General features: G+C 43.9%; 1 protein-coding gene across 3 annotated transcripts in view; it reads right to left on the bottom strand.

Annotated features, from left to right (window-relative positions):
• ARHGEF4 (Rho guanine nucleotide exchange factor 4) overlaps positions 1–24,380 on the bottom strand; it is a 200,729-nt gene that overhangs the window by 63,526 nt on the left and 112,823 nt on the right. For 2 of the 3 annotated variants that reach the window (XR_012506933.1, XM_074363416.1), the window contains exon 4: positions 22,006–22,132. Coding sequence is in view for 2 of the 3 variants with exons in the window: in XM_074363416.1 (XP_074219517.1) it covers positions 22,006–22,132 (127 nt within the window). In the remaining variant the exon portion in view is untranslated. Of the gene's footprint in view, positions 1–5,635; positions 5,831–22,005; positions 22,133–24,380 lie in introns of those variants that run through there. The other variant, XM_074363417.1, reaches the window with a different exon arrangement.

Here is a 24,380-nt window from a genome sequence, read left to right as displayed (position 1 = left end):
TCTGGAATAGGCAAATCCATATGGATGGAGAACTGACTAGCCAGGTGTGAATGAAAAATATTGCCAGTCGTATCAGTAACCAAAGGATGCCGTGGCCATCAAGTCATCCACTGCTACCTCCACCCTCAACAGTGGGCAAAGAGAACTCAGGATGCAGACAAGCAGACAGCCCGCTGCCAACTTTAATGGTGCCCCTGAGGGAACTCAGGATGGGAAAGAACAGGACACTGGCCCTCGACAGCTAGGTGCCCATCAAAGGAGTGATTTCAGTGAGCCCAGACCTTTGCACCTTCCTATGCATAGAAAAGCGCTAAATTCCTTAACTTGAGGTGTCTGGTTTTCTTTAATTAACAGTAATCTTTTTATGTTCCCACTACCTCGTCTTTGTTGCAAAAACTCCTTTATATCCTGGCTCTTCCCTTGCCTGGGTGGAACAGTCTCTTAGAGCAATGTGAGAGGCTGCCTCCCAGGCTGGAGTCCTCAGAAAGTCTACTGAATAAATGTAACTCTCAACTTTAGGTCGCACAATTTATTTCAGTCCTCACAGGGACTGGAGGTGGGGGAAGAGGTCGACTACAAAGGGACACCTTCAATTTTATAGAAGCTTCTATACTTTGATTATGGTGGTGGTTACCTGGCTGTTTAAATTTGTCAGAACTCTTAGAACTATACACTAAGGAGAGTTACTTTTACTGTGGATAACTTTAAGACAAATAAAGCATGAAAAAGAAGGATGCAAACAATTTGGCCACATCCACCTCCTGCTTAAAATCTTTCCGTGGCTCGGAGAATCGTTAGTCCACATTTTTTAGCCTGCAGCCAGCGCCTGGTCTTCTGTCTCTAGCCTCGTCTCCTGCTACGCCCCTCATCCCATGCTATTTGCGATTCCCACATGTTGAAGGCACTTGACACAGGGCCTGAGCCCAGGTGCTCAGTCAGTGCAGGTTCCGCTCCTTCATATGTCTTTCCGCATTTTCGTTTTTTAAATTAAAGTACAGTCAGTTACAGTATGTCCGTTTCTGGTGTACAACACAGTGTCAACAGTCAAGCATATATACGCATATATTCATTTTCATATCCTTTTTCATTACGATACTGAATATAGTTCCCTGCGCTATACAGAAGAAATTTGTTTTTTGTTAAATCTATCTATATATATAGTGGCTAACATCTGCAAATCTCAAACTCCCAAATTTATCCCGTTCTCCTGAAAGCTCTCTCTACTCCTCACCGCAGCTACCTTGCAAGTGTTAAGGCTCAGGCAATACCTCCTTGCGAAGGTTTCTCTGAATCACTTCCTTCCAGTCCCTGACCCCTATAATAGGTTGGGTCTGGCACCCCTGGTCTGAGCTCCCTTACCTGTGCAGTAATGGCCTAGCACATTCTGAAGAAAGGGATGGCCCTCAACTGGCCCCTGGGAGATGTCGCTAAGTCCTTAAAATATCCCGCCTATATGGGCAGTATATGAGAAGAAGCTCTTTGCGTATCTGGGGCCTTGGGCCATGCCAGACAGGTTTTTAAAAAGTAATTATTTTTAAAATATTTAATTTATTTTTTGTTCTTTTGGCGGGGGGAAGTATTTAGATTAATTTATTTGCTTATTTATTTTAATGGAGGTACTGGGGATTGAACCCAGGACCTCATATATGCTAAGCATGTGTTCTACCACTGAGCTACACCCTCCCCCGTGCTAGACAGTTTAGGCTAATAATGTGATTTATCCTGGGGGCCTCGAGCTATACTGTCTCACTGACCTCTGGAGGGACTGGAGATCAAGTAACTACGGGCAGTCTTGTGGATGCTGCCTTCCTAAGCAATGACCTTCAATAAAAACTTCAGACCTGAAGGCTTGGGTGAGCTCGCCTGGTCGGCAGTACTTCCTACACGCTGTCGCCGTGTTTCTGGGAGGACTGGGCATGGGCCCTGGGGTCCTGTGAAAGGGGACACCCGGAAGCATGCACCTGGTTTCCCCTGGACTCTGCGCTGTGCACCTTCTGCTTCAATTTTAATCTGAACTCTTTCATGGTAATGACCTGGAACCATGAGCATGACCACTCTTCTGAGCTTTGTAAGTTCTCATAGAGAACCATCCACTGAGAGTGGCTCTGGCACTCCCGACACATCATCCCACGGGGTGAATTTCCATCAGAGCACTTATCGAAATGAACTGTCACTGCCTGTCACTCGCTGTGCTGTGATTTCTTTCAGGGCAATAACCTTGTATGATTTGCCGACCATCTCTAGTGCCTAGTGCTACGCCTGGAACACGATGTGTTAAACAAATGTCTGATTGCAAGAGAGGTGTAGCTTTCTCATAAATCTTTCTCTCTTCTGAGCCAGAAAAATGTCCTCGGGGGCTTGCAGAGGGATGTGGACGCAGTGTGGGTCCTCTCCGAAGAAATCCTACGACACTGACTGTGCTAAAGTCCAGGTAGTGAGAGCTGTCAACCCCAGAAGGCTGAATTGAGAATCAAACCTGTGAGACAACACACCCAGAGAACGAATTTACAAAGCCTTAGCCAAGTACCAGCAGCGTGATAGCATAGCTGAGGGCTACGGAGGGTACAGGCGCTCGGGGCTCCGGGAGAGATGAGAACTGTGAGCAGGGGGAAGGGCCCTGGAAAGTCCACTCTGTCAACCACGCTTCATTTTCAGAATCTGCCTTTAGGGAAAGCCTTCTCCAAACCAGGGTAAGTGACATTTCAATGGAAAATGCCAAGATTGGGACATTTAAATTTCAAGAAGTCGTTCAGAAACAAGGAGCATCTATAGTTCTCTGCTGGAATCCCTGGCCAGCACTCTGCCCTGCAGGTCAGCTGCGATCCCAGCCTCAAGTACCAGCCTTTCTGGCTCTTGCTGCCAGCTTTTAAAATGGTTAGCAATAGACTCCATCACAAACATCCCAACAACAGTAACTAACTTTTGCTAAGAATCTTTTACTGGTAATTCTTAATCTTTCTTAAGAGATTAACATAATTCAATTAGCCACATGTGTGCTTTGCCTTAGAGCCACAGACGAGTCAAACAAATACAATATGCAATAAATGCCAATGCACTAGCGGGGTACCCATCTTAAATCAACAACTCTGATTAGAATCGTGGAATTTTACAGCTGATTAGAAAGATGTCAGATCTTTGATTTCAGTGTCCTCATTTTGAAAATGGGGTAGTTGGGACCCACCCAGAAAAAAGCCATGGCTGTTGGATAAAGACAAGAGTGACCATGCAAGTGTTCAAGACACAGCCCCCAGATTGATGCCTCCTCCACTCCAAACCCTGTCAAGTATCATGGATCCAGGCCTGAAGCTCCAGTCAGACAGGACCTCGCTGGGAACCCCTGGGTAAGTTACTGCATCTCTCTGAGCCTGTTTTCATATGTGGATTGTAGGATAACAGAGGATTTTTATGTGGCTAATGAAGTAACACGGAGCCTCATGCCTGGCACATGTACAAGACGCTCTACAAATGGACTTTCCTTTCCTTCAGCCCATCAAGTCCTCCTCCGTGGCAGCCTTTCCAACCCGATTTCCTCAACTGAACCACAAATCCAGTGAAAATTATCTGAATGCTCTTTTCTTAATTCCTCCCAAGGATGGCAAACAGGGAGCAGCACTCTAGAAGAACAGAGAACTCACTCATTGCATATAATGGGTGTCTCAGGACCTCAGGACTTGATTCCCTGCAGGAATCCAGCTCACACAGCTGCTTTCACACGCCCAGTACTGAACACTACCAACACAGGGCCTCCCAAACAAGGCAGGAGGTCAAGGTCTGAGGGTTCTCCCATGAAGCCTTCCAACATCACGTTGCTTTAAACTCTGCCCTGCCATTGCAGGGGCGGCTCTGAGCCCCTCAAGGAGAAGCCTTCTGGCTTTTAGCTTTTACCTTCCCCATCCTCTCTGCCCACACTGCCCCGTACACACCCACCCCAGACCTTCATGCACATGTGAATGGCTGCTCTCTCTGAAATTCACCTGTGCTGCCTCAGTGCCCCCCAGGTTTGGTCTGGGGAGTCCCTGGATCTCAGACACGTCTAAATCCAGGTCTCTGCCATATCCACCTGCCTCATCCCTGACCTGGGCAGAAGAAACAAAGGGCAAGAGAGTCCATGGGGCACCAGGCTACCTCCCTGAGCCTCTTTCGGCCATTTGCCATTGCTGAGGTGGAGCACGTGTGCCCCCGATTCCAGAAGTGGAAGGAAAGCCATTTGGGCAAAGAGAAGGAAGCCTTCCTTTGCCAATTTGCTTAAAGTCCTACTTGTGGTATTGGGTTTTCTCAAAGGGGGTGCTGTTTAAGCACCCCAGAGAGGAAGGCAAGGAAAGTTTCACGGGAATTGGGATGGAGGGCGTCAGAGCTGCAGAATTCTGAAAAACTTTCTGTTGGAGGAGACACCAACAGCTGGGTTATTCAACTCTCCTGAGTGTCACGTGTTGGGTTTGAGACAGGGCAAATGAGTGTCACCGAGTGTTCGAGGCAAGGGTCTGGGCATCCTTTACTTTCCTTTTCCAAACCCGCGGACTTTAGATCAGAGTCAAAACCCTGTATCTGCCATTCATGTCACTCTTACAAACCCACGGAGCCGACCTCTACTCCTCCTCAACCTGGCCTGTGGTCCATCCTGGACAGGTGGGGCGGGTGGACAGGGACAGTCAGCTAGAGGGGACAGAACAGGACAAGACAACCCTGCTGCCTGCGTGGACCTCTGCTCCTCTCTGGCTCTGCTGCTCTCACCCTAGCACACACACAGCTTCACTCCACTGCTGACGTGGGGTCCTGCAGCTTTCACAGACTGCACCCCCGACTCTCACACATAAGCATAATGGGTGCATTACCTCCCGATTTCCAGAAATCACCTGTCTACCCTTACAGTTTTCACTACAGGGGTTCAAAAATAACTTGTTGAGTGTTTCCAAGAAGTAAAATATAGAGAATCCAGTTTAGCAACTAACCAAAGGTCACCATTCATAAGCTCAGTCTGGGCTTCCTTACTTAGTTAATACTTACGGTCAAAGTCTTCCTATCAATCTGCGCCCAGAATTCAGTTCCCGGGGGAGGGGGGAGAAACGGAGCACTAATCCCAGGGGACACAGAGCAATCGTATCTCCCGGAAACCGAGCTGCTCCTGAGGGTCCAGGACGAGGGCCCCTCCTCTGGCTGGGAGCCTCAGTCCTGGAGCCAGGACCAAACACACTGAACCCGGCCCACCCCGCGGCCCGCGAGCCCTCTCCCATCTGGAAAGCCAGACCAGTGCCATGGATCAACAACAGTTTAGGGAAGGGAAACAGCGCATCAAGGGACCAAATTCTATTCTCACCGTAAACACTCAGCTTCGCAGCTGAGCACGCCGCGGGGCTATGGGGCTCGGCTGAAACATGTAGCCCACAGGCAGAAGTAGTTAAAGAAAGGATGGGGGAGCTGGGGTCGGGGGTGCGCGGCGGCCGTGGGAAATCAGAAGAAAACCCGGAAAAAGAGAAGGAATCAGAAGAGCGAAGCAAGAGGAAGCAAGGAACCAGAAGATGGAAACGAGCAACAGAAAAAGTGCAGCAGGGAAGGGCGGGCGGAAAGCTGGTCTCGAGGGGGAAGGAGAAAAGGCGCTCGCGACGGGCGGCGCGCGGGGCGGCGGCGGCGCCCTTACCAGCGGTGGCCGAGCGCAGGCTCTCCAGGCTCCAGGAGCGGGACAGGGCGCCGCGCATGCCCCCGCTGCCGCCGCGGCCGCCGCACACCACGCCGCTGCTGTCCGAGTCGGAGCCCGGGGACAGCCCGGCGCTACTGCCGCCGCCGCTGCTGCTGCTGGTGCCGAGGTCGCCGCTCATCTGCCCGCTCGACTCGCTCGGGCATTGCTGCGCCCTCGGGCAGGCGGGCCCGAGCTCCAGCCACAGGCTCGCGGGCGGCGGGGCCGGGGCGGCGGCGGCGGCGGCGGTGGAGGGGCTGCCCGGCGACGGGGCGAGCGAGCCGGGGCCCGGGCCGGGGCCGCCACCGCTGTCCGCGGGCGAGGGGCGCGCAGACGGCCGCGCCGCGTTCTCGGCCCCATCCCCGCCGCCGCCGCCGCACGGCCGCTGCTCCGGGCCAGCTGACATCATGGGGCTCCGCCAAGGAGGCTCCCGGCCGCCGCCGCCCGCTCGGGCTCTGCGGCCGCGGCGGCAGGGACCCTCAGCGGGCGCGGGGCGCGCACGACTCGGGCGAGGCCAGGCGCCCACCGGGCAGGGCGCGGCGCATCCGCTCGCCGCCCGCTCCCGGCCGCCCGGCGGGCGCTGAGCCGCGGCGCCGACCCCGGTGCGGGTCGCGGGCCCGGCCGGCACGCGCTCACGCACGCGCGCACGCAGACCTGGAGCGGCGGCGGCGGCGGCGGTGGCGGGCGCGGCGCGCGGGGGCCCGGGTGGCTCTCAGTCTCCGCAGGGCCGGGCCCCGCCGCCAGCCTTCGCGCGCGTGTCAGGACGGAGGCATCCTCGGAAAGAGACGCCCCGGACACCCCGCAGCCACGGCGGTGAGTAGAGCCGCTGGCGCTCGCCTTTCCCCTCTAGGATCCGGCTCAGATTGCCGGCGGCGCGCCCTTGCCCGTCTGGGGCGGGAGTGCAGGCGGGAGGCCACGCTCAGCCCTGCGAGCCGCGTCGGGGAGCGCGCTTGGCCAGGACGCGCCCCCTCTTCCCCATCCCGCCCCGCGCGCGGTGCGCGGGGAACACTCGGCACCCGCGACCGTCTGATAGCCCGCCCGCAGGAGCCGCCCCGCCCGCGCTGTGCCCGCGGTGCTCTGCAGGGACTGGGGCCATACAAAGTAGAGTCATGGTCCACGCCACATGATTTTAGAGTCTAGGAAACTCGAGTTGTTGTTTCCTCTGACCCTTCCGGACACCCGTGAGCGATCTCTAGGTGCTTGGAGTGTGCCCAGAGGGTGAGGTACCTCCAGCTGTTCCAAACAAGCGCGATGATCAAGAAGTACACAATCTGAGAGGTGAGAGGAAGTCCTAAAATGGACTAACAAGGGCTGATCAGGGCTGCTGGACCCTCCTCTCCCTACTTTCTCACCCCCAAGCACCACAGCCCCTCCAAGCCCTTGGGAGTTGGTTGTAAAGTAGCAGAGGTATTAAAGGCAGTGAGGATGAACTGAGAGGCCCTTGCCACGCCCCAGCACACCAGCTATTATGGGGTGGATGCTGGAAAAGTAGTTGTTCTCTCCTCTTTCCTCCATTTAGGGTCCTCATTTCCTCCATTTAGGAGCTGGAAATGGAGCCCAGCTCCTTGGCTGGGCCATGTGGTCTCCTAGCTCATAAGGGACCCTGCTTTTTTGTAGGTATCATCTCTTCTCCTTGCAGGCCCTCTGTTCTTTCCTCATATAACACCTGCCTTAACAGCTCCGGGGGCTGGGACGACGCATGCCGGTGTTTATGTGAAGTACAAAGCTCTGTACGAGTCTAAGGCAATCGCAGTGTGTTGGGTGTTCAATGATGGGCACTGCAGCGTGACTCAGCCAAATCTGCACCTGGAGGCGCCCCCCTCCACCCAGTCTACTCCTTTGGGGGAACCTGTGTGTGCTCCTGATCATTCCATACCTGGCGTGCACACTTCCCACCCTTGCCTCCATTCTTTACTGTCCTTGGGGGGACTAGCACTCCCCCAACTCCCCCTTGCTCCTGAGTGCAGCTTTCTACAAGTAGTCACCGTCTGTTTGTCCAGTGGTCCTGTTGAGGCCTGTGGGTGGGAAGAACTGCTCAGGGGGCGTGAATCACAAATCAGGAGACCCTCTCCCAATCCGTCAGCAAGTCTGTGGCTTCAACCTCCAAAATGAGTGTCAAAGGTGTCCATTTCTCTCTGTTACTTTGCTGCTACTGCTACCATCTTGTGTTTGGAAAAAGCCTTCAGTCTCTTGTTCCACAGAGCAGCCAGAGAGAGCGCTCTGAACTAAAACAGAAATCATACCAGGTCATGCTCCTGACCAAAACCCTTCAGCAGTCTCTCTTTACAATTAGCAAGACCTGCAAAACCCCGTGCATTCTCACCTGCTCTCTTCTCCACCTCCTGTCCTCTCTCCCTTTCCCTTGCTCTCTGCACTCCAGCCATGAGGGCTGTCTTGCTGTCTCCTTCCTGCCTCAGGGCCTTTGCACTTACTTTTCCTTTCACCTGGAATGTTCTCTTTGCTTTTCAAGGTATTGGCTCCTCAAACTTCAGAGATCAGTAAATGTTACCTCCCCAGTGAGACTTCATTGATTCCTTCCCATCACTTATTACTATCTGTTAGCGTCTTGTTTATCTGATGCCTGCTCCACCCCCACCTCCACCCCCACCCCCATAGACTACGCACTGTGAAGACAGCGGCTCCATACCACCACTGTGTCCCCAGTGTGTGCAGAGTATCTGCTGCAGGCTAGGTGCCCAGTGAGTGCCTGTGGAGGAATGAGTGAGGGCCTGGAACTGAGCGGGGGGCCAGCTAGGCAGAAGGGAGCGCTCTGGCTCTGGGGTCAGGACTTTGAGAAGGTGACGTATGATCCCAAGTGAAGAGTTCCTCTAGGTGGCAGCAGCCTAGCGGATCTAGCCTGTGGCGGCCAGACAGCCACGAACCATGCTTTTTCTGAGTCCATTTCTCCTTTCAATCTTCAGTTGGGGTTTTATTTGAACCAGCTAGCCTGGCCTCAGCTGTACTGCAGGGAAGAGTGGAGTGTCTTCGTTGAGTCCTGATATGCAAAAGGGGTCTTTAGTTCTTAAGACCACAAGGGTGATGGCAGCTGAAATGAATGCTTGCGAGGTCCAGGGAATCTCGGGGGACAAAAGTTGGTGCAGTGAGACATAGCTCCTCACTCCGCTCCTGCTATGGGAAGAATTTTTTCCTCATAAAACATAAAGGCTCCATTTTTTTCCCAAAAATGTTTGTTTTTAACATTTATTATTTTAAGCTTTTTTGAGGGGGAAGTAATTAGGTTTACTTACTTTTGTTATTTTTAAAAATTTTTAATTAAAAAATTTTGGTGGGGGAGGTTATTTATTTTTTAAATGGAGGTAGTGGGGATTGAACCCAGGACCTTGTGCGTGGTAAGGAAGCACTCTACCACTGAGCTGTACCCTCCCTGCCAAGGCTCCATTTCTGATACTATTAGAGACAGGAGATGCTGGTTCCTTTCCCATCATATGGTATCATATGGCAGGTTTATAATGATAAATATCTATCTGTTTACATATGAATGAACAGTGATAGAATGTCTTTATCAGAAGGGTCAGCACAGAAGGCTCAGTGTTTCTTGAGGCCGGCTCAATGATAGAAAAATAGGAGGTACAATACAACTGTAGAAACAGACACAGAAGAAGGTCGGAAGCTTGTCTAAGCCTAGAAGTCAGCTTCTGCCCTGACTCTCCTGCACTAATCCCGTACTTCAGTGTCTCCTGCACTGTTGGGTGGGAAAGAGCTTAAGTTTTAAAAAGGCTTAAAAAACAGCTTAGGCTTTAAAGCCAGAGAGATCTGGGTTCAAATTCTGGTTTTGTCCCTTACTACTTGTGACCTTGGGCAATGTCAGAAGCAAAACACTGTGGGAGAGGAAAGAGGCTTCACTGAACAGTTCCCCCATTGCTAAACGAATAAGCAAATAACCGTAACAAGCCCAGAGTGGGGGCAGCACCCTAAATTGCTGTAATTTATTCTCTAAAAATCCAGTTTCCAACAAAAAAATTATGAGACAAGCAAAGAAACAGGAAAGTCTGACCCATACAGTGGGAAAAAAAGCAGGTAACAGAAACTGCCTGTGAGCGGCCAGATGGCAGATTTATCATAAGAAGAATGCAAGGGAGCCAGTATCAGCATGGTCATAGAGCTAAGGAAACCATGATTGAAGATGTGAAGGAAGGGATGGTAACACTCCATAAGAAGAAACAACAAGCCCAAAATGGAGACAGTTGCGCTAAGCCCCACCAGGAGTTGACGCGTACCCTAACTGCAGTTTCAGCCTTTCCCAGGACTTTTAAACTCATCGGTCTGAAATCCCCTAGTTGGCACTACTGAAGTCATCTGCCTGACTCCCTGCCTTCCCCTAAGGGAGGGTAGCCTTGTCTGAAGTAATCTACTCTTTTAAATTCCTTGTCCCACCCACTTTCCGCCTATAAAAACCTTCCAGTTTGTGCAGGTCCTCAGCGCACCTTTCTACTTGCTAGACGGCACGCTGCCCCATTCATGAATCAGTCAGCAAAGTCAGTCAGATCTCAAATTTACTAAGTTGAACCTTGTTTCCTCAGGATCTGGTGGCAGCAGTGGGATCTGGAGCAAACTTCTGACTGCATCCTGGGACAGTGAGAAACACAAGTGTGTGATACCCATGAGCCCCTTTTCAAGTTCATTGTCTTTCTCACTGTTTCCAAGGCAGTGGGCAGATTCCTACCTGACCTCTGCCTTCTTTGCATCGAGCTCCCAGTCTAATTGGCTTCCTAGCCAGTTCCCAATTTATTTGAAAACCCCGGCTCTTGGTTTTGTCCCCAGATGCCCAGATTCCATTTTGGGAACTGCTGGTGGCAGCTTCAGTCCCCCATTTGTTTGGAATCAGCCTGCAGTCTCCACTTTTTGGGGTTTACTGGTTCAGTTCTTTTGCCAACCCCTAGATTCCACACTGGGGACTACTGGTTGTTTGGACCACAATTTCCCATTTAACTGGAAACCCAGTCCTAGGCTCTGCACCCAGATTCCACATTGGAAACTGTTGATGGTTGAGTCTAAGTTCCCCATTTATTTGGAATCCCTCCCAAGATTCCACACTGGGAACTGCTGGTGGCAGCTGCAGCTCCCCATTTGTTTGGAATCAGTCTGCCATCCCCCTTTGAGGTCTTTTAGTTCAATCCCTTTCCCCAGTCCAGTTATGGGAATTATTGCTGGTGGTTACCAGCTGAAGTCAGACTGCATCCAACTTAAAAATGGACTAGGCCTGTGATTGGACTGGGTCCAGGGTCAGCTGAATCCAACTTGAGCTGGACTGGGTTCAGGGAAGGCTATTGGTAACAGGGATCCTGGGAGCCAAAAAAACTGCAAAAATTGGTGGGCATTTAAAGGCTGTTGGAGCACTTGCCACCTCAAGAAGACTTGTGATAGGATACGTTGGTCATGGAACAGATCAGATTGACACGAGGTCATGTGACAGCCTCAAGACAACTTCCACGAAGTAAGATGCTCTGTGAAACTCCCCACAGGTCCCTGCCCCACCGCGTGTCCCTCTTAGGTGTTAGTTTGGCTCCCAGAAACCCGAGGGCCTAACTGAAAGTTACATCCAAGGAGTTCAGCACACCATCTTCTGGCACAACTGCTTGATTTTATGTCTTAAGAGCTGTGGTCCTGGAAGCTGTAGACATCTTTTAAAATGGCAAAATATAACTAAAGACACCTTAGAATTACAATGGACACGATGAAGAGCATCCCAGCTAGGCAAGAGGATTTAAGGAGTGCACTTAAAGGAAGGGCTCCCATAACAAACCAGCAGAATGGGCTAACTTATTTTAATTGGTTTCCAGAAACCTCCGAAAGCCTTCAAAATTCCAAAATAGCTTCATTAAAATACTTGTTGGGAAATGCTAATGAAAAATTAAAGGCACACGAGGTACCTACAAACAAAACAAGACAAACACAGCAAGACTGATGTAATTTCTGCTGCTTCCCTGTATCCTCTTCCATTTGAGTGCTCATCCCAGTGACCCCTGTCTGTAGTGCCCAGTCCAGAGAGGACAGTAAAGTTTCATGTCCCCTCCTGTCCAAACCCAGACCCACTGGTTATTGATCCTTTCTCTCTCGGGGACAACTGTTACCTCCTGGTTTGTCATCACCTTAGTCTTTCTTTCTTTTGTCTATCTTTGGAAGTGGCGCTAAGATTTTGGGAGGATAATATTTTCTGCATCTTCTTTGAGAAAATCTCCTCAATCTTAGGGGCTGCTCAGTACTGCCAGAAATATTTACTGTTTGTTCCGGCCAAAACCTGACAAGATATTTGAAAGGATTTCAACTCTGTGATCAGAAATTTGGCTAAATAGGAAGCTGATGTTTAAAGCCTGATAGGAATTTTTCAGGCCCTCTCTCCTAAGCTAATTGCACCGAGAGAGAAAGGAAACCATTGCAGCATAGATGGATGGGTCTGACAGTCCTTTAATACAATTTAGGCAGCAACACAATTCTTTGAGAAATTAAAAACAGCTCTCCTTGTTTTACAAATCTACTGTTTACAGAACCAGAGGTGTGGGTCCAGAAATCCTTGTTAACCAACCCCAAAACCTCCCCTACTCATCTCTAAAGGCTTGTAAATATTGGCCTGAGGAAACCAAAGTCCTGGGAGGAACTTGCTTCTTTCTCTGTGCCTTTGAGCTGTAAATGTTAACTCTTCTACAGGCCGTTCTTTTAAAGCACAAACTTCAGAGGCTGTTCTTACCAGGAGAGTGAAAGGGGGAAAGGTCATTTGAATTTAGACAAATTAAAAATCACGTGGGGGGTGGGTATAGCGTAAGTGGTAGAGCGCATGCTCAGTATGCGTGAGGTCCCAGGTTAAATCCCCAGTACCACCATTAAAAAAAAAAAATGGACACCATAGTTTAAAAAAAAAAATCTTGTCATCTCTGCAAATATTAGTAGAAAAAGCTTTAACTATTTGAACTTACTCCAACTGTTCTTTTATAAACAGTGAATTTTACATTATCATACCTGTTTTGTGGCTGAAAATTTTAAATGGAGCTATGAGGTCTCTATTTGCATCTCTAAGTTTATACATACATGTGTGTGGGTGATGTGTGGTATTTTCAACCTCTATGTGGTATTACGAAATTAATTTGTAAAAAAGATCTATTCTATTGAGTTAAAAACAAACAAGCGCTGATATAAATCAAGGGTTGGGTATTTCTCAGAAATATAACAGAAACGAACCCAGCTACTCGTCAGGTTCATGTGATCTGAGAAGACATTCATTACTAAAGTTAAAGTTCAGAGGTTTAATTAAAGCAGACATGTTTTCAGGGTTATCAACATTGACCATTATGCAGATAACTTTCATTCTGCTAAGGTTTATTAGTCAAATTCATGTTATCTCTGTTACAAAATATGTCAACAATAATGAAAAAAACTTAGAATTTGTCTATTGCCTCATGAAGTTTTTGTGAGTAATGGAAACATAATTGTTGGGAGCAAATGATTTAGATAGATGTAAGTGGAATAAGAGTGTATATTTATAGATAAAGCTTCTAGCAATAATTCTATTTTATGATATGTGTCCTGAAAAATAGCTTCCAAATGCTTTTTGGTAACTTGAAACTTTAGAGTTTTGTTACTTTAAATGATAGAAATTCACTGAATATCTGAATCATCTCCAGATAAGATGAAACAGTGAAACATTAATTACCAGCCATAGATTTACCTAATTTAAGCTTCTTGTTACAGAGAAACTAAAGATATTTGGATCTCTTAGTAAACATGAGTCTGTTTTATTATGAAGAAGCATATGTTTTTAGAAATTATGAAATATATTAATAAATGTGCCAATCTAAAGAATGCTAGTCTAACAGTTTACAACTGCTTACTTAGTTTGCACTAGAAATTAAGGTTTCTAAGGGTTAAGAATTCTAGTTAATAGATGTAATTAAAGCTACTAGAAATAGTAAAGGGAACAATCCCATATGCAAGGAAAATATAATTTGTTTTTGACTAAGAAAGGTCTGAGCTATAAGGATGCATTTTTGTTAAGGGAAAAGTAAGTAAGTTTGTCCCCAAGTGAACACTGGTTGTTTCAAAGTGAGAAAGGGGAGAGTAACGGACAAATTAAATAGAAAGGTGGGACAAGAGAAAGAGAATTATACTGTGTGCAACCAAGCTGGTTAAAATTGGATAGATGTTGTAAGAGTATTAAAAATAAGGTTTCATGTCAGTACTTATGTAAAACTGAAAGTTAACTTTCTTTCCCTTGCTAAAAAGCACAAAAGTTTTCCTGTACTATGAGCCTGCTCTTGTTAGTGTGAAAGGTTTTTAAGTAATATCTGCTTAGAAAACAAATATTCTGTGTTTTATCAAAATTTCTTCCTGAGCTTTATCAGATCTTTGATTGGTTTTGCTCACAACCATGTAACCTTTTGGATCTGCCTTGAAATCTTTAATTGTCACTCTGGGAAAGTGGATAATTAAGTATCATTTCATAATTTCATATTATCATGATACATAATTATCTGATCCTGTTTAGTCAAGTGTTTTTCACACTTCTGATATTTTCGACAAACTTCCCAATATCAGATTCTAAATGAAGTCTTTTTGACCTCAAACTAACTTTGCAATTTTCAGGAGGGTCCCTGGAACATCTCAAAAGGTGTGTTCTCTCTCTTTATAAAAAGGGAGATGTTAAACTAATTAAGCTTATTTTATATATTAAACTATATGGAAGCATTGTCAAATAAGAAGTAAAGCCTTCTTTATGTTGTATATGTATAGATGTATGTTATAAGCATTCCAGAAACTGTGTGAAATTCCTGTAAGTCTAATATGTCCTGGTATAATATTGTCATAATTCCAGTTATCTTAAAATGTTGTACATCACGAAATAACTACATTTCGTTATCAAATGAACTCGAACTTTAAAGTCTGTCATTTACAGTTATTGTTTTATCAGATACTTTTGCAAAAGTGTTCCAGCAAAAGTGTTCCAGCAAAAGTTTAAGGAGATTCATGGAAAGGATTTCTGACAAGTACAGGCTTCTGATAACTTTAAGATCCTAAACCTGAACTCAGTAAGAATTTCCAGAATTAATGGGAAAACTGGATTCAGGCAGAACAAGAATTAGCAATGTAGGGCTGAATGAGCTGAGGAGGAGAACTATAATTTTTATGACTTCTTGTTTGAAGCATGGCTGCTTATTTACTTTTTTTCCCGAGGTTTAAGAAAACCTTTCAGATAAATGAGGAGCACCATTAACTGCACCAACATATGGATAATGGGAGTACCAGAGAGAGAAAGGAGAAGAAAAAATATTCAAATAAATAATAGTTGAAAACTTGCAAAATTTACTGAGAAACAAAACTTACATATTTTGCACAAATTTTAAGTAGGATTAATGGAGAGATACCCACAAACAGACACATCATACTAAAAATGCAAAAGACAAGGAGAAAACCCTGTAAGTAGCAAGAGGAAAATGATACCTAACCTCAGCTGACTTTTAAGCAGAAACTGTACAGGCCAGAGACAGTGGGATAACATTAAAAGTACTAAAAGAAAAAACAGTTCTCTCAATCAAGAGTCCTATATTTAGCAAAGCTATCTTTCCAAAACAAAAGCAAAATAGACTTTCTCGGATAAACTCTGAGAGAATTTGTTGTTAGCAGACCCAACTTACAAGAAATACCTAAGTTCTTCAGACTGAAAGCAAGTGACCCCAGATGATAATTCAAATACACATGAACAAAAATAGAACACTAGTAAAGGTAATTATGTAATTATAAAAGATAATATAAATTCCTATTTTCTCCTTTCTTCTCTTAATTGATTTTAAAAAAGTATATAAAATAGTATGTATATAATGTATTGTTAGGCCTACAACATAAAGAAATGCAATGTATGTGGAATATATCTGCTAATAATAGCACAGAGCAGGTAGGTGGGAGCAAAGCTGTAATGTCTAGGAAAATAATGGCAGTGGTAGAGTAATAACTTTAACAATGCATTGCTGGGTTTGTAATAGATATACTCTATATAACAATAATACCACAAAGGGGAGAAAAGGAATAGAGCTATAGAGCAATTATATTTTTATATGTTACTGGAATTAAGCTAGTATACATCTGAAGTTGATTCTGGTAAGTTAAGATATATATGTTAAACCCTAGAGCAACCATTAAAAAATACTCAAAAATATAGTGAAAGAATAATTAATTAAATTAAAATGCTACACTAGAAAATATTCACTCAATGCAAAAAAAAAAAAGTAATAAGGGAAAAACAGAGGAATAGAAAAGATATAGAAAACAAAAAGTAAAATGGCAGATGTAAATCCAAATGTAGCAATAATAACACTAAATGTAAATGAATTAAACAATCCAGTCAAAAAAGTGTCAGGTGGATAAAAAATATAATCCACCTATATGTTGTCTATAGGAGATACATTTTAGATTCAAAGACACAAATAGGTTGAAAGTAAAACAATGGAAAGAGATATATCATGTAAACAGCAACCACAAAAAAATTGGAGTGGTTCTGCTGGTATCAGATAAAATGGACTTTAAAATAAACAAAACACATTAGTGATAAAGGAGGGCATTTTATAACAATAGAAGGGTCAATCCATCAGGAAGATATAATTACAAACATATATACACCTAATAACAAAGTGCCAAAACACATAAAGCAAAAACTGATAGAAATGAAGGGAAGAATAGATAATTCAGCAATGACAGCTGGACCTTTCAACACCTAACTTTAAACAGTGGATAGAACAACTAGACAGAGGTCAAGGAAATAGAAGACTTGAACAATATTATAAACCACTTGGACATAATAGTCATATATAGAACACACCACCCAACAACAACAGCATATACTTTTTTTATCAAGCACACATGTACACTCTTCAGGATAGACCACATGTTAGTCCATAAAACAAACTTCCATAAAATTTAAAGATGGGAATTACACTAAGTGTGTTCTTTGACCATAGTGGAGTGAAATTTGAAATCAATAACAAAATTTGGGAAACTCACAAATATGTGGAAATTAACAAACTCCTAAATAACTAATGGGTCCAAGAACAAACCAAAACAAAAATCAGAAAATACTTTGAGAAAAATGAAAATGAAGACAAAATATGCCAAAACTTATGAGAGACAGCTAAAGCAGTGCTCAGAGGGAAATTTATAGCTGTAAATACCTATATTAAGAAGGAAGAAAAGTCTCAAATCAACAACTGGATCTGAACCTGATGACACAAGAAAAAGAGGAGCAAAACTAAACCTAAAACAAGCATAAAGAAGAAACAATACAGATTATGACTTAATAGAGAAATGATAGAGAACAGAAATATAGAGAAATAGAGACTAGAGAAAAAATAGAGAAAATAAAAGAAACCAAAGGCTTGTTCTTAGGGAAGATCAACAAAGTGTGACAGACATTTAGCTGGTCTGACCGAGAGAGAAAAGGACTCATCACTAGAATCAGAAATGAAAGGTGGGGCATTGATTCTGACCTTGCAGAAATAAAAAGGATTATAAAAGAACACTACAAACAGTTGTACTAGTTAGATGACTTAGATGAAATGGACAATTTCTAGAAAAACATAAACAGCCAACACCTACTTAAGAGAAACAGACAATCTGAATAGATCTATAACAAGTGAAGAGACTGAATCAGTAATAACAAGACTGCCTACAAAGAAAAGCCCACACCTTGAATTGTTTCACCCCTGAATTCTACCAAACAGTTAAAAAAGAATGAATCCCAATTCTTCACAAACTATTGCGAAAAACAGAAGAGGAGGGAAGATTTCCCAACTTATTTTATGAAGCCAATAGCACCCTGACACCAAAACCAGACAAATACATTAAAATAAAGGAAAATTATAGATCAATATCTCTTATAAGTGTGGATGCAAAAATCTTCAACAAACTATTAGTAAACCAAATTTAGCAAGGTGTCAGGAAAATTACACATCTTGACCAGTCAGATTACCTCAGAAATGCAAGCATGGTTTAACATCTGAAAATCAATTGTAATGTAATGTAACACACCATATCAGAATAAAGAATAAAAGTTGCATGATTACCTCAATAGATGGGAAAAGTATTTGACAAAATCCAACAATCTCTCATTAAAAAAAAAAAAAGCTGGACAAACTAAGAATATAGAACTTTCTCTACCCAATAAAGGGCATCTATGAAAACCCACAGATAGCATCATTCTTAATGGTGAAGATGGGATGCTCTCCTCCTAAGATCAGGAACAGAGCAAAGATGTCCATTGTTCCCATTTTAACTCAACTGTACTGTACTGGAGACTCTAATTAGGGCAATTAGGCAAGGGGAAAAAAAAAGGCATCCAGATGGGAAAGGAAGAAGTAGCACTATCTCTGCTTATAGATGACAAGATCTTGTATGTAGAAAATCCTAAGGAATCCATTAAAAAAAAAAAAAAAACAGAACTAATAGATGAGTTTTGCAAGGTTGCAGGATACAAGATCAATATGCAAAAGTCAATTGTATTTCTATGCACTCTCAATGACTAGTCTGAAAAATGCAATTAAGAAGACAATTTTATTCACAAAGCATCAAAAAGATGTAAAATACTTAGGAATGAATTTTTCAAAGGAAGTATAAACTTGTATTCTGAAAATGTAATGTTGTTGAAAGAAATGAAAGAAGATCTAAATAAATGGGGAAAAACCGTATGTTCATGGATCAGAAAACTCAACATTATTAAGATGACAGTGCTCCCCAAACTCATTTATAGATTCAGTATAATCCTCATCAGAATCTCAACTGAAAATTGTGTAGAAATTGACAACCTGATTCTAAAAATCATCTGGACTTGCAAGGGACTCAGAACAGCTAAGACATTTCCCCCAAAAGAAAACGAAAGTAGGCAGACCCCACTTCCTGATTTTGAAACTTACTACAAACTAATGGTACATCTTCATGATTTTGGATTTGGCAGAAGACTCTTAGATACGACACCAAAAGCAGGACCAACAAAAGAAAATATAGATTAAATGAATTCATCAAAGTTTTAAAACTTTTGTGCTTCAAGGGATACCACTGAGAAAGTGAAATACCGATGCACAGAATTGGAGAAAATATTTGTAAATCATGTATCTGATAAGGGACTTGTATCCTGCACTTAAACACTTGTAACTCAATAAAAAAGACAAAGATCCCAGTTTTAAAAGTGAGAAAAGGATTTGAATAGACAGCTTATTCAAAGAAGATATACAGATGGCCAATAAACTCATGAAAAGGAAAATGCAAATTGAAAACACAGTGAGATACCACTTTAACCCACTAGTTTGACTAGCATCAGAAAGTCTGACCACAAGTGTTGGTAAGGATGTGGATGTTGGAGAAATTACACTGGTGGAGGGAACATAAGATGGTGCAGCTGCTTTGGAAAATAGTTTAGCAGTTCCTCAAGTGATTCAACATAGAGTTAACGCCTGACCTGACAGTCTACTACCAGGTATATGAGTGAAATGTCTTCACTAAAAGTTGTACATGAATGTTCACAGCAGCATTATTCATAATAGCCAAAACATGGAGAAAATCCAAATGTCCATCAATGGATGAATGGTTAAGCAAATTGTGCTATATCCATGCAATGGAATATTATTTGGTTATCAAGAGGAATGAAACATGATGACAGGGATGAACCCTGAAAACATTATTCTAAGCAAAAGAAGCCGGTCACAAAAGACCGGTCCTTTATGATTCTACTCATGGAAATCTAGACTAGGGGAGTCAGCCACCAATCAGCCACAAGGTACAATAAACATAAAATTGGCTTGAAGAAAGAAGTGACCTAGAGCTTTGAAATAATTATACAACCAGAGGGAAATTCCTGGTAAAATCCTACAAACCCTTGCTAAGTCACAGGCATGGGTTCTGGAGGGTGCAGAGGGCTTCACATGATGCTGTGTGTGGCCACTGTGCTGGGGGCTCACAAGTCATAACCGGCCTCTGCTGGCCCCACTCAGAGAGGAGTGGGTGTGGTGGAGTTTATCCTGGGCACCAACTTGCAGGGCAGAGGGTAGCATGCTCCCACATCAGGCTGATTCTTGGCTACTCCACCAAACATGGAGAAGAAGTGCTGGAGAGAGGCAGAGTTCACACTGGGACCACTTAAGCTCCCTGCAAGGTGCCTGAACCCGTGGTACATGTTACAGGAAAGCTTAATTTTTCACTTCCTGCTTCAGCTGTGCTTGAAGGATTTTAAGAGGAACCTGTAACAATCTCTGAAAGCATGTTGTCTCCAGTGCTACCTGACAACAAGCCATTGCTGGGGAAGAACTGATGTCTGTAAAGATAAGCCGATAGAGAAATTTCACCTATTAAAAAAAACCACCGTTAAAGAAAAACATACAGATTTGGAAATGAATTTATAAAATATGAACAGGAAATTTTAACATCAACAAAACTGCAGTGTGCAAATGTCAACAGTAACGTGAGATTTAAGCAACATGACTACATATTAGTATTCAAAAATTTGTGAGCTTTTTAATATGTGGTCCCTTTAAGATCTATCTTTACATTCTATTGATTTCAACTTAAAAAATTAGAACTAAAAAAATAAAATGTGAACAGGGGAAAACATCACAAAATTTCCAACTTTCAAGAGGACATTGGAGAGGGGAGGGTATAGCTCAATAGTAGAGCACGTGCTTAGCATGCACGAGGTCCTGGGTTCAATCCCTGGTACCACCATTAAAAAAATAAATGAGGATATTGGAAAGACTATATGGAGATTAAAAACGTAATCACTGAATCACAAATCCCAATGAAGGCAATGAACAGCAGGTGAGGTAAAACCAGAAAAACAAAGCAGAAGATAAAAACTGAGAAATTCTCCCAGAACTGAGGAGAAAAGGGTAAAATAATGAAAATGATGCAAGGTTCCGGGGATAGAACCTGGAAATACAATTTGTAGAAAGAAACCCCACAGTTTGGAATAGAACAGTTGGAGCAGAAGCAATAATTAAAAGAAAAAGAGAGCTTTTCTAAGCTAAATACAGAGACCCAAGCTAGCCCCTCATAGTAATCTGTATAAATAGGAATATGTGATTATTAAGCTTGAATTTGTAAGAAGGTTCTAACAGAAAAACCAAAACCAGCTTTGAGGATTATCCCTGGAAAAATGAAGAGCTTCTATTAGAAATATCTTTTCCCTTGAAAGGATTTTTTTCCACAGTTGTCAGACACCTTTTCGTGACTTGGCTTACTGTGAACTGGAGATGACAGCCTCATGTGGGGAGAGTAAAAGTTCACTGCCTAATGCGGCTTTAGCACAGATATTTGCTAATGGACAATCCTGGCTGCCAGCTAATCTGAGTAGCCAGCTCCCCCAGGACCTGCTCCCCATACGCACTGAGTCAGGTCGAGAGTTCAGGACTCACGTCTGCATCAGGCCTGAGTCCTCAGCACAGTGTAAGCCACCCTCTGATGATCACGGCTCCGCCACCACCCCCCTGTAACATCTTTTGCTGACTTCATTAGGACCAAACTACAGACATCCTTGAATGCCAGCCCTGTCCCTATTCCCAAGCTGGACAAAGTACCCATTTGACAGGTGGAGCTATTTTGTTCCTTCAGCCCTGTCTAGGCCTTTTTATTCTTCCTTATCCTTTTCAAACACCAGGTTTGGCCTTTTCCTTCAGCCAGCAGGATGCCTTTAAACCACAAGGTTGCTGTCTCACATAAACTTTACCTGCTCAAGACCTGAGACCCACATCTGTCCTTGCACCAGGAGCCCTTGGCCATTTTCATCATGTCCAGCCCCTCCTGGGCCAGGTCCAGGAAAGGTGGTGCATAAGGAGGCCCCATCCTGGCTCACATTGGGACCCAGCTTCTTACTGGCACAAAAATCAGCCCTTTTAGGGACAAATATGTGATGTGATGCTGTTTGACATAGTTTTGGGAAAGGCACTCCGAGAAACTGCATTAAAACTCAAGGAAGAGGCTTGTCCCTTAAAAGGGAAGGCACCCGAGTCTCATCACTAGATTAAAGCCAACTCTCTCTGTAATTGTTTCTTCTGCAAGTTATATCCTACTGTAAGACTCAAAGGATGGTCGGTAGTTCTGCTCAAAATAAATGAATGGAGCCAGGTTTAGGGATAAAATAATGGAATATTTCCCAAACCAAGAATTCCCTTCATCTGGGTGCTGGGGACCTCTTCCTAATTGAAGGGATAAAAGACAATAGTTTATCTCTCACACATTCAAGCTACTTCTGCCAGACAAGGAACCATAGCTGTCAGCAACATGCTCACCTGTCTTGTCCTTCTTGCCAGGACACCAGAGTGTGAAACAAAACAGAGGGGCATGGAACTCACCAATGTCAGGTGGGTGCTCTGGCCAGCCCACGCGGTCCAGTCCTGTCGGGGCACTCTGGGAGAATGGATGGCTTCTTCTAGGGGGATTCAAAGACTCTGGAGAGGTAACGGTCATCTTCCTCCAACACTGGGAGAGACGGAAAGAGGCAGAGAGTAAATGAAGGAAAGAGATGATGTATTGTCATTGCTGCATTCTAATTTTTCTAATTGCCCAGGACTTTTGCTGTGAGCCAAGCACACAGCCAAAATGCACACAGCTCCAGGAGGTGCCATTCACTCCAAAATCCGTGGAAAAAACAAAAGGCTGCTATTGGAGTCAGTAGTCTGCAAACTTTATGGCCATATGTGGCAACTGGGGCAGAACAGGCTGTCATTCAACCGTGTGAAATGAGGACTGTCAAGAAGGTCTTCAAACCCCCAAATTACCCCAGCTGGTCGTCCACACAGCCTGACATTTCTCCCAAAGCAAGACTTCATTTTAGCTATATCCTTGTAGGAGTGCTTAATTCAAATGCAACCCATGAAGTCCCTGACACCTCATAACTATAAGACAGCTCTTATCCTTCACATAGTAAGGGCCAGTGTTGCATGCGTCTTGGGAGGGCAAGGATATTGGTCCTTTGTTTGTTATCCTATTGTCCAGAAATAAACTTGGTCCCTCCAGATTTTGTCCACTTTATAAAGTTATTGAACTTACTTAAAAATTATGGTAGGTATTCAAATAAATGTTCCACTTTCTTTGTATTCCACACAATTAAGAAAAAAGTGCTTAGAGAATTCTTTGCTTGGTTTCTGGAAACATAAATACACAAACAAGGATTAAATGGAGTATGATACCTGACTCCACCTCTTCCATTTAAATGCAACTAAAAACCTTGGACAGATGTATAAATCAGTTACCCCGAAACTCTGAAAGTCAATGGTAGCAGGTGCGTTGGGGAAGGAAACTAGTATTTGAAGTTACACTAATCCTGTGGTGAGTTTCCTTTTGGTGGCATCCTCTGGCATGAGCTCAGTAGCAGCCTGAAATTGGGTGTGGACAAAAAATACTACAAAAGAAGCCCTCTCTCATCTAAAGAGACGGGAAAGGGGCCCCTAAGGGTATGAATAACTGGGGGAAATCCTCTACATTGTCATTTCCTCTCATCCCAGACTCCCAGGAAACCCCATTATACTATGGCAGTGATGGCCAGGCAGGGACCTAAAACTCTGAGGGAGGGAATTCTTTATGACCAGGGGAACTGTAGTCCCAAGAGCACAGGGGAGAATTCCTGTTTCCTTTTTCTTTTCTCTGTCTTCCTGTCACTTGGCTCCAGAGGCAGACGTAGTTGCAGGAAGTGTATGGCAGAGTAGGCAAATGAAAGCCTTGCTTTCTAGCAAAAAGACCAGGAAGGGGGGACTCCTGGAAGCCAAGAACTGCTGGAAGAATGCAGAAATGAGATCAAGTAAATGATACCATAAAGTTGTTTATGAACTCCTGGACTAATGCCCAAACTGTGCCTGGGTGGATCTGACCCTAAACTAAAGTCTTTGAGAACCCAGTTATGGAGCAGAACATTTTACAGGTCCCAGACTGGCCACTGGGTGAGCCACATTATCCAAGTAGCACTGAAAACACCTTGAAAACTGAACTGACATAAGAAACATAGCCCCTGAAGGCCAGTTAGAACTGGTAGCCTAAACTGGATCTGAAAAAAATTATCATTCTCCATAGGAACTAAACAAGACCCAGAATCTCATAATATTCAAAATGCCAAAGATATAATCCAAAATTATTTAATATACAAAGAACTATGAAAATCTCAGTAAATTATGAGGGAAAGACATCAACAGATCCCAGCACCAAGATGACAATACTGTTGGGATAATAAATGATTTTTAAGAAGCTCATGTAACTGTGCTCTAAGAAGTAAGGGTGAACACTCTTGAAATGAAAGGAAAATAACAGTAGGGAAATAGATACAAAAAAGAATAAAATGGAAACATTAGAGCTGCAAAATATAATCACTAAAATTAAAATTTTACATGGGTGGACACTGAAGACATTATGTTGAGTGAAATAAGTCAAACTGAGAAAGACTATGATCTCACATGTATGTGAAATATTTTTTAAAAAGCCAAGCTAATAGGTACAGAGAATAGATTGGTACTTGTCAGAGGCAGGGGTTGGTGGGTAGGCAAAATGGGTGGATGGAGTCAAAAGATACAAACTTCCAGTTATAAAATAAGTAAGTCATCGGATTAAGGTGCAGCATGGCAACTATAGTTAATAATACTGTATTATGTAACAGACATAAAAAGAGAAATTGAAAATGATAAAAAAAAAAATACGGGGCTTTAACAGCCCACTTACATTAATGGACAGATTCTCAAAC

This window comes from Camelus bactrianus, chromosome 5, assembly GCF_048773025.1.
Source record: "Camelus bactrianus isolate YW-2024 breed Bactrian camel chromosome 5, ASM4877302v1, whole genome shotgun sequence".
Classification (NCBI taxonomy): Eukaryota; Metazoa; Chordata; class Mammalia; order Artiodactyla; family Camelidae; genus Camelus; species Camelus bactrianus.
The sequence above is the reverse complement of the archived record's forward strand: the minus strand, read 5'-3'. Positions and strand labels throughout refer to the sequence as shown.